Genomic DNA, 14,620 nt, shown 5'->3' with positions numbered 1-14,620 from the left:
TAACGTGTATTTATCATACAAATTTTATAACCAAGACCGTTTAACTGAATAATGTATTAACATACATTTTCATAATAATAACTATTTAAATTCTTAATCTTTATTTGAAGGCCTATTCTTACCAAAAAAAAAAAACTCATTTGAATTGAAGTTATTTAATCATTCAAATGTATCGAAATCGATGATATAAGCACCAAATAACATATTCATAATGAACTGTCTATTTGTTTTATACATTTAGATAACCAAATAACCTTCAATGTGAATAATATTTTTATATGAATGATCTTCAAATAAAAATTAAGAAATTGAAAGATTTCAATTTTGAAGTTCATATGAAAAAATACCTTATTTACAAAATATGAAATATGAGCATTCTCCAACGAGGAATGCAATTATTATTCAAAATTTTATTATGTTAATAAAAAGAGGTGGATTATCTCACCTTCTATTTCCATAATCTTCAAATACTTTCTTGTGATGTGTGATCAAGGTTAAGTTACGTTAATATTTTATATTAATTTTTTATTAAAATAATAAAATAAAAAGTAATAAGAATATAAAATATTGACGTGATTTAACCGTGACTACACAAACAACAAAGCATGAAAAGAATATGAAAATAGAAAGGCTGACAATCTATCTCTACAATAAAAAGCTTCATCTCTTACTACTATAGACCGCAATGTTTGGAGTAGGATAAGACTTTTCTTGGTTGCTTGCAATTATGTGAAGAGGAGTGAAAATGTGGCAACCCTCATTGCCTTTGGCGTCTACCCTAGGCTGTCACGTGGAGGGATGTGATTCGTGGGTGTGGTGAGCTCGTTTTTATTATAAAAATGGAGAACAGTGGGACAACAGGGTATGATTGACGTCGGAGTGTCAGAGATGGGAAGTGAAGTGTATGTCTCGGGTGAGTTGTCTTGTTTGTACTCCGTGATGAAGCTCCTCTTAAGCCATCTTTGAAAAGGCTAAACATAGTGATGTCTAAAATTATAACGTTATAAAAAATTATTTTTATATAAACAGTCTTAGATTATACTCATGTATCATTTCTAATCAAATGGTTAAACCTAGCCATCTTAATAATTTATTAGTTTTAAATTTATACTTAAAATTTATTGATTAATTTAATTAAACTATCGTTAAATGTTTTTAAATTTAACCGTTAAATTTGAATCAATTATTGGAATCAAAAAGTTGATCGCCCAAAAAGGTTAAGAGAGGGCTACATTTGACTAACCTGATTCCTTTTTGACTAAATAATGGTCTTATGGGCTTTATAAAAATTATAGCATAGTCATCGGTTGAAGATGATTTTTTGGACAAATCAAGCTATTTTTTGGTTTTTGAACCTTTAATTCTCTTCATTGGAGATGGCCTTACTTCGGGGTCTTTTAGCGACTTGTCGTTTGTCCCATGCTTCTTCATACTTCTCTCCCTTTCTATTCTCCCCCTCTTTCCTCCTCTCCTCAAACACTTTGTTTTTTGTCTTATTGTCTCTATATAAAAAAAAATTAATATAAAATATTAACGTAACTTAACTATAACTGTTTAAATAGAAGAAAAAAAAGGAGAAGGCGAGAGAGAACAGAATGAGAGACAATCATCCTCCATTTGAAAGAACCAAAAAGGATAGTAGACTTTTCCTTGTCTAGGCCCGAAAGAAGCAAATATCTTTATTTCAATTTAATATGTATGGTAAATTATGGGCAATTGCATGTAATTGGTTAATAAGGAGAGATTTTTCAATGGGTTGTGATTTTCACACACTCTTAACTACTTTTCTCACATCCTTTTCTATTTTTTAATACTTAATTGATATCATATTATTTAATCTTCCATATATACCCTTCATACTACTTTTTATGGTAATTAATGAAAGATTAAATAGGGAGAGGTATATATGGAAGATTAAATAGTAGGATACCAATTAAGTATTAAAAAATATAGATGGGTGTGGGAAAAGTTGTTAAGGGTGTGTGAAAATCACAACCCTTTTTCAATATTATGAAAATACGGTTCGGTACTCTAAATATAATAAACAATTAGTTGAAATAAATTTCTGGTTAATAAGATAGAATCATGTGCAAAACCCATGAGTAATATATATATATATATATATATATATATATATATATTTTATCAAATAGAGATTCATATAAAAGTCAGGGGAAAACCCAAGAAAGAACTACAAGACTTATGTGGCACGCAGACTGACTAATATTGACCTAACTGGGAAATGGATTCTCTTCTGATCCCTTCCACTAAATCTTCCCCATCAATCAATCTATGCCCTTAAAATTTGATCCAACGGATAAAGTTATTATAACTTTTATAGTGGACCCCTGTTTTTAGCCGTTGGATCAAATTTCAAAGGCCCCGATTAGTTGATAGGGAGGATTTGGTGGAATGGATCCGAAGAGGATCCCTTTCCAACTAACTACATCATTTTGTTGATGTGGGCGTGCCAATTCGCAACCAAACTCGATCATACAAATGAGATGAATGTCGTGGTGTGGTGATGAACTGCGTTGCTGATTTTTGTACCGAACGGCTTTAGCCAAGGAAGAAACATTCTCGGCCTTAAGTTTTAAAAACCGAAGACAAAGCTATGTACAAAATTCAATCTTATGCACCAGGTTCGGCCACTTTAACTATATTTCTGAAAATATAGGTGCACCGAACCGGAATCATGTTGTATGAACAAAAATAATTAGAGGAAATGAGCATCCTTACGATAAAGGTACCGAACTCTAAAATGCACTTGTGAGTAACTTCATAGACCGCCTCACTTCGTTGGAAAGGCTAATGAAGTGACCTCTTTAAGCGAAAGAATTGTAGATTATTCACAGGCTGAGACTTGAGATAAATAACCAACCAAAATATTAGTAGCGTTGTTTAACCAAATTGAAGGTACTCCAAAACTGACTGTTTTACGACTCCACCAATGTTTAACCAAACTAAATATGTTGCCAATTTGTCAACCTAATAACATTGATAGTTTGGCTAAGGGAATCCTAGTCTTACTGCGTGAGGGGTTAAGGATTGGCATGGTCAATTTCTTGGTGGATTTTGTCAAGGTATTGGTCATTGTAATTCCTTTTTGTGGAATTATTAGGAGTTCTTGGTGTTGATTTTGCGTATCAGAGGAGTTGGCATATGCTTTGGTTGGGATGTGATAATTCCATGGCCTCTTCATACACAATGGTTTACTTTTTTGGCTCGCTTCAGGATGATGACTTTTTACTGCTTTCACATTTACTGGAAAAGGAATGTTGTTGCGGATAGCTTTGCTAACATGGGCTTGCCTTTCTCAACCTTGGTGCGGCATGCTTCACCTCTGTCAACAATTCTAGCTTCACTACATACATATTTTCTTGGCTTACCTGGTTTTCGATTTTCAAATTAGTGTGAATCTCAGTTGACATGTCAATCTTTCTCTCATGATGTGTGATTTGATTATTTTCCTAATATTCTGTATTTGGAGCGCGTTTACTAATCTGTAATCAAATTGAGAGGAATTGGATTAAGGAGGAATTGGAATGAGGTGGAACCATAATCAGATTCCTGTTAAAGTTGTTTACTAAAGCTGTCTGGAATCGGAGTAAGAAATACATTGATCTATATAAACTGTTTACTAATTCTTATGAATCGAAATGAAAACTAATATGATTACTAAAATACCCCTAGTTGAACTAATCTATTTTATATGCTAATTATTTTTAATAAAACTTTTAAATCTTTCATTTTTTTTTTTGATGAAAAAAGGCCAAAGCCCATCATTTTTTTATTTTTAGTAGAGAGAACAACTTTCTTTTTTATTTTTTAGTAAAACTTCTTTATTCTTCATTATTCCTTTTTTTTTTTTTTTTTTTGTATGTCAGATCCACCCCACCTTTTGCGAAGAACCCTTCATGCTCCCTCCCTCCAAAAAGACAACCTTGATTACCTACTAAAATTGCAGCAAGGTTCTTCTTGGTGTGGTTTGATCTATCTTTGTGGTTTAATTGTTGTGGAAGATGATGGTGGCTAGGTCTGTGCCCTGGGAAAGGCAAGGGATGTGCAACAGTGGTGAGGGAGAAGGAGAGGGATAATGAGAGCTTGGGTTTCTTTGGAATTTTAACTTTTATGCGATGTCACAATGGGTATGAAAAATGGATTCCGCATCCCCTCAATCATCCGGAATCCAAATACCATCGAATTGTTAGGAGTCCAATTCCTCCACATTTCGGAATTGAATTCCAAAATTTGTGTGGGACCCACTAAATTTTGATTCCCTTAAATTTGGTAAACACTGGAGTGTTCCGTAATCGAAATTCAATTTCGTTTCTTGATGCCGATTACCCTTATGTAAATGTGCCCTTGGTGTGTTCAAAGTTTGTTTTCTAGGTTTCTATATTTTAGGCATTTTTTTTAGCAAACAATATTATCTATACTAAGGAGGTGGGGGGAGTGGGCTAAACTTCACAATGAGCTAGCAATAATGTGGTTCAAATTTGTCTTTGGCGAGAATCAAACCTACGACCTCTCATTTATAAGTGAAGAGAAATACTACTAGACCGTAATACTTAGACTTTGTTTTAGAGGGTTAGGTTCTATGCCCCCTTCTTTTTCTTGTAATTTTTTTTTTTTTTTTTTTTGTTTTCAGGAGGATCAGGTTTATGTTCCTCCACTTTTACTTTATTTTTTTGTTTTAGGTAATGCATCCACACACTCATTTTTACTTTTCATACACCCTTTGATCTTCTTCAATCATTCGATTCGACAGCTGGAAATTAAGAGGATTTGTAAGAGATAAAAATGAATGTATGAATAGCCTCACATTTTGTTTTTTCATCTTCCTTGTAATAAGAGGAATAAAATTCATGTCCCCCTAATTAAGTATAACTTTCTTTGATCGACCCATCAAAACTCAGCACCTTCCGCCGAGGTTCGCTTGAAAACAAAAAAAAAAATTAGTCGCAACTTGTGGATGCATGCTTTGTTGGAAACGTCGTTCAAATTCAAAGCCGCCTTAATTATTATAGTAAAACAACAACTTATTATGATAAAACAAGCCAGCCAACTTACCATGTTCTCAATCTTTGTTTTATATTTGGTTTTGAAAGTCAAAATCATTTCAGACTTGCAAACTAAGCAACAATCAAAAGGGTCGATGGTCGTTGCTTACATACAGTGTGTGGATTGGCAAACTAAGCTACATTATTAAGAATACACGCAAGTGGTCTGTCGTTTCGAATGGATTCGGGGGCTGCCATGGCTGATGCAATGTACACATAAAAGGTCTGTAAACGTTGGTTAGTTTTTGCTTTAGTACTACGTGAGGCTTCTTTCCTTGACCGGACTTTTTCCCACTTGATTTTACTTGGTTAAGATTTTAGAGGCCGTTCTCTTTCACATGCATGTTAATGAAACTGTGTATATTCATAATTTCGTACTAATACACTAATTAAACACAAAAATCAAAGTGAAAACTCAATCTAACACCAAAGCTTAGCCCATTATAAGAAATGCTGTAGTCAGTTTCCCACATGCACGTGGATCATTTTTGTCTGTTCATCTATGTAATCCTAAAGGAGTGACACGTGTTAACGACAAATGTATACAAAGGAGACGGGCGTTAGCATTCAAGTGCGATAAACATGTACTGTTCATCCAATAAAATTCATGCATTTATAAGGGGGATGCAGGAACCCCACCTCAAGTTGAAAGGATAGATAGGGCATTAAAGGGTTATCTCTATAACATTATTATACAATTTTTCTTCAATGATACATATAAATGATTGGTCCTGAAATCAACGTTTATAACTTACGTATAACGATTTAACATATGTTTATAACGGATATAAATTGAACAAAATCCGTCATTGAAATAAACGTAGCATTGTGTTATTATATAATTTATATATGAAAGTAGGTCAAAGATTTTCTTTGCCGATGGCACTCAGTATTATTTTTTATAACATGGATAAAAAAACAAAAGAAGAAAAAGTGTCCACCTTCATCATATAATCTGTAGCACATAAAAAAACTCTGCTAGATAGGCAAGGCTCAAAAATTGGTCAAGCATTAATTTAATTATTTTATTCACCCAATTGAACAAGGTAGCTAGGATTTCATTAATCTATTTGAAGTTGTAAGGTTTGAATAACTTTTAATACGACTAGTTGGATATATATATTAGTGCAAAAACCTGCACCACCTTAACATCCATCCATTGCCATGGAGTTGAATTCTTTGGCTAAAAGTAGTGCTCCAAGATGGACACCAAGTCCAAGCCCAACAAGAACATTATTGTCATCAGAAGATGATCATATGCAAAGGCAACAAACCAGAGATTCTGCAGAAGAAGATGATGATGGTGGGAACATATCCTTGTCCTGCTCCAGCATGGACAGAATTTTTCCGTTCCACATTGAGTTTAAAGGCGGTTTGGCTTCGAACTCCGGTAAGGACGTTCGTGAAGCTCCGCCTCTGAGACTGGAATCTGTTGCAAAGCTGAGTTGCGGAAATGATCATCAAAGTAGTGTTGATGGTATTGATGATGTCGAAATCGGGTCGAAAAGGAAGGGAGTGTCTTTGACATGGAAGGACCTGTGGGTTGGTGTAGCTGATGGGAAAAATGGGCAGAGAATGATCTTGCAGGAGGTTACAGGGTATGCTCAACCTGGTGAGATGTTGGCTATCATGGGTCCTTCTGGCTCTGGCAAATCTACCCTTTTGGATGCTTTGGCAGGTAACTCTGAACTATGTATAACTCTTTTGGAGATTGGCTGAAATGATGAAAATACAAATCTCAGAAGAAGAAATGACCATTTGTTAGATCTTGCCAAGTTATCGTTAATATTTAATGGATTATGTCACTAATATTTTATCCATATATTATTGGATTTTTATCATTTCAACTTTGAAAGGGTAAAATCTTCATTTCAGCCTATTTTTCAATATAATTTTTATGAAAAACTGACCAACTTTATATAACAGATCACAAAACAAATTTTAAATCCAAATGATGGGAAAAAAATTCATTTATTTCTTTGATTTCATATGTTCTTTCTTGTTTGTCATGTGTAACTGTGTAAAGAGGCTTCTAATTTTAGGGAAGGGCAAGTTGAAATTGTTGGAGAATATGATTCTATATCGATCACATGTAAAATAGTATACAATTAATATATGTGAGTTTTTACTTTAATATCACTTAGATCATTTGTAGATGAAACCTAATATTTAGTATTGTAATAGTAGGTGATTAAGTTGGAAACCTGACAAAATATAGATTTTGTTTTGGTGCCTTTTTGCTACTGGATACACTTCCTCTAAATCTCTTTCGTTTCGGATTTGGATCCTCTTCTGAGTCCAATGTGAGGATTCTCCTAATCAAGAAGTGTGGACAGTTGGATGAAAATCTAACAGCTACAAATAGAGGATCTACTTAAAGTTATAATAATTATAACCGTTGAATTTTCATTCAACGACCGATATTCTTTGATCAGGAGGATTCTCATCCTGTGCTCAGGAGAGGATCCTAATCCTTTCGTTTCTCCAATTTTGGTCTGCAGTGAAATTCAATTAGTCACTGCTCTAAAATCTGGGAAGAGAGAGAGATGTCTGGAGCATGAACGCAGGGAGGAGAGAGAGCGGAAGGGGGCTTAAAAGCATGGATTTCTTTGTCTTTTCATATTCTAAAAGTTTCTATTTCGGCACAACCATTTTGAAAGCCACTTATATCTTTTTATTTCGGAACAACCTGTTCGAAATCTGTCTAAAATGGCTAATTTCCCATAAAAAAAAAATAAAAAAAAAAAGGAGCAGCCATTCTGCTATGTGAAAATTCTGATAAAGTCAGAGCTCTGATTAAGATATATAATCAAGGTTCTAAAAGACGCCAAGTGCTAGTTGGGCAGCGGGTTGGAGCTTAGCGCTTAGGCGGCTAGGTGGGGTCTAGGCAGACACCTAGGTAGACTAGATGAATTTAATTAAATCTATTATAGTTTGTGTAAATAAATATTTGTTTATAATTAAAATATATATAATTTCATCATAAAATACAAAATAAAATGACATATATATTATTAGCTATTGGAACATAATGAAAACATGGGAACAAACATATAATGTGTGTTCATTTAAGTATTTAATAAGTCTATTACAATTTATTGGAAAAAATAAAATGCAAAATAAAAATTATATGTTTTCTATCTAAGTGAATTGCAACCTAGACAGATGCCTAGGCAGGTCTAGGCGCGCTAGGCAAGTGCCTAAGTGGGCACCTCAATAGGCCTAGGCATCATTTCTTAATTTTTAAACGTCTAGGCATTAATCGGGACAATGGTCAGCCGCTTAGCGCCACAGGGATTTGTAGAACAAAGTACATAATACCATAAAAATGTTTAAATATTGCAGGAAGGCTAAGTTCAAACACACAGCAGACCGGGGAGATCTTAATCAATGGCCGTAAAGAAACACTTACTTTTGGAACATCGGTAAGAAAAATGAAGGAACATATATGAAGATGTACAATCTCATCACTCACATATATAATGCATCACTTCCTCATTTTAATGTCATAATTTCTATTTATTTTAAGAAGTAATAGTTCCTATGTTTGATTTCTCGATGATATAGGCGTACGTGACTCAAGACGACACTCTAATGACAACATTAACAGTAAGGGAAGCTGTATATTACTCGGCGCGGCTGCAACTGCCCGACTCCATGTCCCAAGCAGAAAAGAAGGAAAGAGCGGAGATGACGATAAGGGAGATGGGGTTGCAAGACTCCATGGACACAAGAATTGGAGGTTGGAGCATAAAAGGACTTAGCGGTGGCCAGAAAAGAAGAGTTAGCATTTGCATTGAAATCTTGACTCGCCCGAAGCTTCTCTTCCTTGATGAGCCTACTAGTGGCCTAGACAGTGCAGCGTCTTACCATGTCATTAACCGCATTGTTAAGCTAGCTCACCGTGATGGAAGGACAGTTATTGCATCGATTCATCAACCTAGCAGTGAGGTTTTCGATCTTTTCCAAAATCTTTGCCTACTCTCCTCTGGTAGGACAGTCTACTTTGGCCCTGCTTCAATGGCAGAACAAGTAAGCTTTGAACTCTCATCAGCATAAACTTGTTTACTTCTTACATACGAGCGATTAAGCAATAGAACCAATCCGAATGGTGCAGTTTTTTGCTTCAAATGGATTCCCATGCCCGACTCTGAGAAACCCATCAGATCACTACCTTAGAACTATCAACAAGGATTTTGATGTTGTAAGTCTTCTCAGAACAATCTACTTGCTATATTTCAACTTTTTGATACCCAAAAAAAAAAAAAATATATATATCTTGATAGGAAAACTAATTAGTTATCTTCATATGATAAAAATATGGAAACTCAAACTACGAAAACTTACCTGGAGCCCTTGATATTAGGATATCGAACAAGGGCTTGGTGGCAAAACAAGCACAGAAGAAGCAATTAATATTCTCATACAATCATACAAGGATTCAAATATTAACCAGCAAGTTCAGCTGCAGGTAGCTAATATTTCCCAACAGGTAAACCATCTATCACTCAATTAAAGTATTATGAGCTGATCGAAAGCATACAAACCAAAAAAGAAAAAAGGTTAGCGAATACTACTTACTGCGCTTTTCTTTTGTATTGTAGAAAGGTGGAACTCTAGAGAAGGGAAGTCAAGCCAGCTTCATAACCCAATGCCTTGTTCTCACAAGGAGATCGTTTGTGAACATGTATCGCGATCTAGGCTACTACTGGCTTCGCCTTGCAATTTACATTGCCTTGTGTTTATGCGTAGGCACTATCTTTCACGACATCGGCTCCACCTTTGGCTCCATACAGGTAATTCACCGAAGATTTCACTGATATATTTCTCTACTGTCATGCAAAACATTAGCCAATACTAATTTAATAGCTCCAAAAATGACCGAATTTTCAGGCGAGAGGTTCGATGCTTATGTTTGTTGGAGCATTCTTAACTTTCATGGCAATAGGTGGATTCCCTTCTTTTGTAGAAGACATGAAGGTTTGTCAGTTTGTTGGATCATTCCTTATTTTGTGAGCATTGCATCTAATAAGCATTGTTGGTGATCTGACCGCCTTTTATTTGTCTCACGAACCAGATCTTCGGGCGAGAGAGATTGAACGGGCACTATGGTGTTTCAGCATTTGTTGTTGGAAACACATTTTCCTCCATTCCATACTTGCTCATCATCTCTCTAATTCCCGGAGCAATAGCCTACTACCTTGTCGGTCTTCAAAAGAGCTTTGATCACTTTGCCTATTTTGCATTGCTACTCTTTGTCACCATGATGTTGGTCGAGAGCCTAATGATGATTGTCGCAAGCATTGTGCCAGATTTCCTCATGGGAATTATCACCGGTGCTGGAATTCAAGGAGTAATGATGCTGAACGGAGGTTTCTTCCGACTACCCAATGACCTCCCTAAGCCCTTCTGGAGATATCCAATGTACTACATTGCATTCCACAAGTACGCAAATGAAGGATTCTACAAAAACGAGTTTGAAGGACTGACATTCCCAAACAATCAAGCAGAAGGACCGTCAACAATTAATGGCGAAGAAATTTTACGAAGCGTTTGGCAAGTGCAGATGGGATACTCCAAGTGGGTCGATCTTGCCATTTTGTTTGGAATGGTAATAGTTTACAGGCTCATGTTTCTGGGAATCATGAAGTTCACAGAAAAGGTTGTACCAATCATCAAAGCTCTCATAGTTGCTACTCCGAAGCACTCGAAACAGATCACAGAAAATCCATCCTCCATGCCCTCAGATTAAGCAAACTTGTAGTGTGTTTTTGTTAATTTGTAGCACTAAATAGAACATTGTTTGAATGTATTATATATGTACGTGTATTCCAGCTATGGTTGAATGGACTTTACCAGAAAGAAAATATACGAAATTTATTTTACAAAGTATAATATATGGAGGAGTTGGAATCCAGTCGATTGCCCTCCACTCCCCTCCCCTCCTTTCTCACTTTTTTCTTTCTTTAAAGAAGTCAATACAAGATGTGAACAAGACGTTAATATGGTTTAATCGTGACCGTTGTTGAAATTTTAAGTGGTATTTCAAAACACATTCTCATCTTAAAGTACCCTTGTTGTTTATATTTGTTTTAATTCAAAATTAAATTTGATTCTTTTATTTAATTTAAGGGTTAATCTTAGTTTACTACTCTGAAGTTTCTTGGTTTGCAACATTTAATACATGAAGTTTTTTTCATCCCAGAGTAGTACATAAAGTCATAATTTTGGGACAATTTCATACATTCATTAAGTTTGCTATTAAATGAGCCGTTAACTGGTGATGCGGCGCTCACGTGCCATAGGGGCCCACATAAATATTAAAAAAAATTAAAAAAAAAAAAGTTTATGGGATATCCCCTACCTCAACCCCATGACCTTCTTCTTCGAACCCAGACACCACCAGACTCCTCCTCCACAATGACGAAAACTTAATTTACGACAAATGGAAGAGCTTCGCCTTCCCCACTGCACCATGTTGCCGAACCAGAGCATGACCAGAGCTAATTTCACCCTCCTCTCCAACAATGACAAGTTCAGCGTCGTCAACGTGAGTAATTTATTCTTCAATGACACTGACGTCTATCAGAGTTTCAGCAACGCTTTCCAGCCTCTGGACTCCGAAGGCAAAGTGCAGCAAGCAAACAGCGAGTCGTTAATCGCCTCCGATTTCGGCCTAAATCAATCTTGAAGACTGACGATTGACAACTATGGGAATTTCAGAATTTACAGCTTCAATCTCAGTCTGCGGCAATGGAACATTGTCTGGCAAGCCAGGTACAAATTGTGCAAAGTCCACCGCACGTGCGAGCTGAGCGCCATCTGCGTCAACGACGGTTTGAGCTCCTCTTACTGCATGTGCCCACCAGGATTTAGAGAATCTGCCGACGGAATTAAAGATAGAGGGTGCGAAAGGAAAATTAAGCTCACGAATTTAGGGAACACGGGCGGGTCTAACCAGATAAATTGGCCCGCCGTCAATTTCAACGTCTGCGAATCGAGATGCATGGTGAGAAACGATTGCCTCAGATTCATGTTCAAATACGACAGCAAAGGCTACTGCATGGTCTAGCTTGAGAGATTGTTATACGTGTATTGGTTGCCTGGATTCGAAACCGCTATGTTTTTCTGAGTCAACAAATCGAAGACTGACAGGTCAAATTTTATAAGGATGACGGGCTGGAGAAGACGTGTCCCATTTAGATAAGCCTCCCTTTCCGCCGAAGGATTCGAACACGATGACAAGGAACATTGTGATTTTTTGTACCCTTTCCACGGCGGAGCTGATTTCCCGTTTCGGCATGTAAATGAGAAAAGGGAGGAAGGGGGTCAGGGGTTGAGGTAGGGGACAACCCAAAAACATTTTTTTTTAAATTTTTTTTGTTTCAAAAAAAAATTAATTTTTTAATATTTATATGGGCCCCTAAACACGTGGAGCCTAGTCACTGTCCATGTGAGCACCACGTCACCAATTAACGGCTGATTCAATAGAAAACTTAAAAAATGTACGAAAGTGTCCCAAAATTATGACTTTATGTACCACCTGGGATGAAAAAAAATTCATGTATTAAATGTTAAAAACCAAGAAACTTCAGGGTAGTAAACTAAGATTAACCCTTAATTTAATTTCCTTTTGGTATAAATTCATTTATAATCTTTACCTTTAGAAATAACTTTCCATTGAATATTTATACTACACATTCAATGCATTAGAAATCAAATCTTTTATATAATTGTTTTGATTCCAATCTTTTTTCAATGGACCGTTTGGATATGGCATTAGAATTGGTTCTTACTTATTATTATTTTTAAGTTAGATGAGAATGTAAACACGAAAATTCTATAATGAATGAAACGAGAGCACGTGTACAAAGTAGATTTGTATTGATGAATTTGTAAGGTTACAATCTCTGTTTACAATTTTCCTCTGATTCAATCTTCAAATTTGATGTAGATGCGTAGGTTGTTGATCTAAGGGTCGTGATGACTTGATCTCGGACAAACGATTGAACGATTGCTTCAAGTTTTGAGCTTGAAACAATGCGTGGATAGTCTTCACCTCCTAGGTTTGTGTATGACCTGCGGCAAAGGTGATGTTGATGTGGGATTTTGTTGATTCAAGGGTCTTGGCGACTTGATCTTGAATCGAATGTCGTTACAAGTTTTAAGCTTGCAGCAAAGTCTTGAAGGAATCGGCACAAGTGCTTGTTGATTCTTCAAGGGAATGCTTCAGTTGTGGCCAAAAGAAAGCTTCGACTTCGGTTGTACGTTCTTTGAAGAGAGTTTTGGCAGTGTATTAGTCTTCAAAGATTTGGCAGAGGTTCTCCTTTTGTGAGAATTTTGGCCCTTCAATGTAGAAGTTGTTGACCTTTATGCCTGTTTGAGGATCTTGTATTTATAGACTTCTCAAAGCTTGCCTTTGGATGGATTTGGCTTTGATTTGTGTCTTGATTCGTCCATGCATGTATTGTGTCTTAATTTCAGCCACTTTCCTTAGCTTGGCCGAAATCTATAGGGTTTTCTTGCCTATTTTGCGAGCAATCTTCAATTCGTGCTTGTTTTGTGAAGATACTTTAGATTTCTTTCTAGTTTTGGGAGCAATTTAGGCCCTTTGCCAATTTTAAGGAGATTTCTTCCTTTTGGCCGAATTTTGGGGAAGTTTTGAGCTTTCTTTGCTTGTTTTGTGTCACATGTGATTGATGACTTGTCCATTTGTGATGAGTCATATGCCACGTGTAGCTTTATGATGCATCATTTGCATGCAACGAAATTTACATGTCTGCAAATGCCCCCACTTCAAGGCGCGTTGTAGGCATGTGTTTGTCACATGTAGGAAACGTGTTTTGAAGTCCTGCAATGTGAATGTTCTAACTCAAGGGTCGTTGAGACTTGATCTTGAATTAGTTTGCTTCTTCAAGGGCCGTAAAGGTGTATGTCTTGAACAAAAACATTTCTTCAAGGGTCGTTGAGGCGTATTTCTTGAATTGAAATGATGAATTTCGTCAAGGGCCATTGAGGCGTATTTCTTGAATTGAAATGATGAATTTCGTCAAGGGCCGTTGAGGCGTATTTCTTGGACGAAACATTTCTTCAAGGGTTGTAGATGGTTAATCTTGAATGAAATGAAAATGTCTTCAAGGGCCGTAGAGGTTTGATCTTGAGTGAAAATGAAATTTTTCTTCAAGGGCCGTCCGTGGAGGCTTAATCTTGAAAGAAAATGAAATTTTTCTTCAAGGACCATGGATGCTTGATCTTGAATGAAATGAAAACTTTAACTTTCTTCAAGGGTTGTAGAGGTTTGATCTTGGAAGAAATGAAAATTTTGAAAATAGATAAATCGGCACATACTTATTGTGCGTATTGATTTTCCATAATTTTTTCTTGGCAAAATACATTTGGGGTATTTTGAGACTTGGATTTTTTCCTTGTGGTTGTGGTACAAATGCTTTTCCTTCCTTAGGTAGGAATCTCCTTCCATTTTGATAATGAGGGTGATTTCCTTCAAAATGTTGGAAAGCTTTGGTGATTTCCTTCAAGGTTTTGGAAAGATTTAATGC

At 36.1% G+C, this 14,620-nt stretch overlaps 1 protein-coding gene across 1 annotated transcript; it reads left to right on the top strand.

The window, feature by feature from the left end:
- The first annotated feature begins 6,125 nt into the window (after positions 1-6,125).
- LOC137717231 (ABC transporter G family member 1-like) lies at positions 6,126-10,958 on the top strand. The gene is made up of 8 exons (XM_068456526.2): positions 6,126-6,741; positions 8,409-8,488; positions 8,631-9,095; positions 9,181-9,267; positions 9,430-9,555; positions 9,668-9,859; positions 9,957-10,043; positions 10,141-10,958. The coding sequence occupies exons 1-8, from the start codon at positions 6,228-6,230 to the stop codon at positions 10,813-10,815; spliced, it is 2,226 nt and encodes a 741-aa protein (XP_068312627.2). The 5' UTR covers positions 6,126-6,227; the 3' UTR covers positions 10,816-10,958.
- The last annotated feature ends 3,662 nt before the right edge of the window (positions 10,959-14,620 follow it).

Source organism: Pyrus communis, chromosome 15, assembly GCF_041283825.1.
Source record: "Pyrus communis isolate YQ-2024b chromosome 15, ASM4128382v1, whole genome shotgun sequence".
Lineage (NCBI taxonomy): Eukaryota > Viridiplantae > Streptophyta > Magnoliopsida > Rosales > Rosaceae > Pyrus > Pyrus communis.
Note: the sequence above shows the minus strand (reverse complement) of the source record. Positions and strands in the feature narration are given on the sequence as shown.

Excerpts from the sequence above, each read along its gene's own strand:
- LOC137717231 (XM_068456526.2), top strand. The coding sequence starts at position 6,228 with ATGGAGTTGAATTCTTTGGCTAAAAGTAGTGCTCCAAGATGGACACCA. Across the intron at positions 9,096-9,180 it reads CTGCTTCAATGGCAGAACAA|TTTTTTGCTTCAAATGGATT; the intron begins GTAAGCTTTGAA and ends CGAATGGTGCAG. Across the intron at positions 9,556-9,667 it reads TAGCTAATATTTCCCAACAG|AAAGGTGGAACTCTAGAGAA; the intron begins GTAAACCATCTA and ends TTTGTATTGTAG.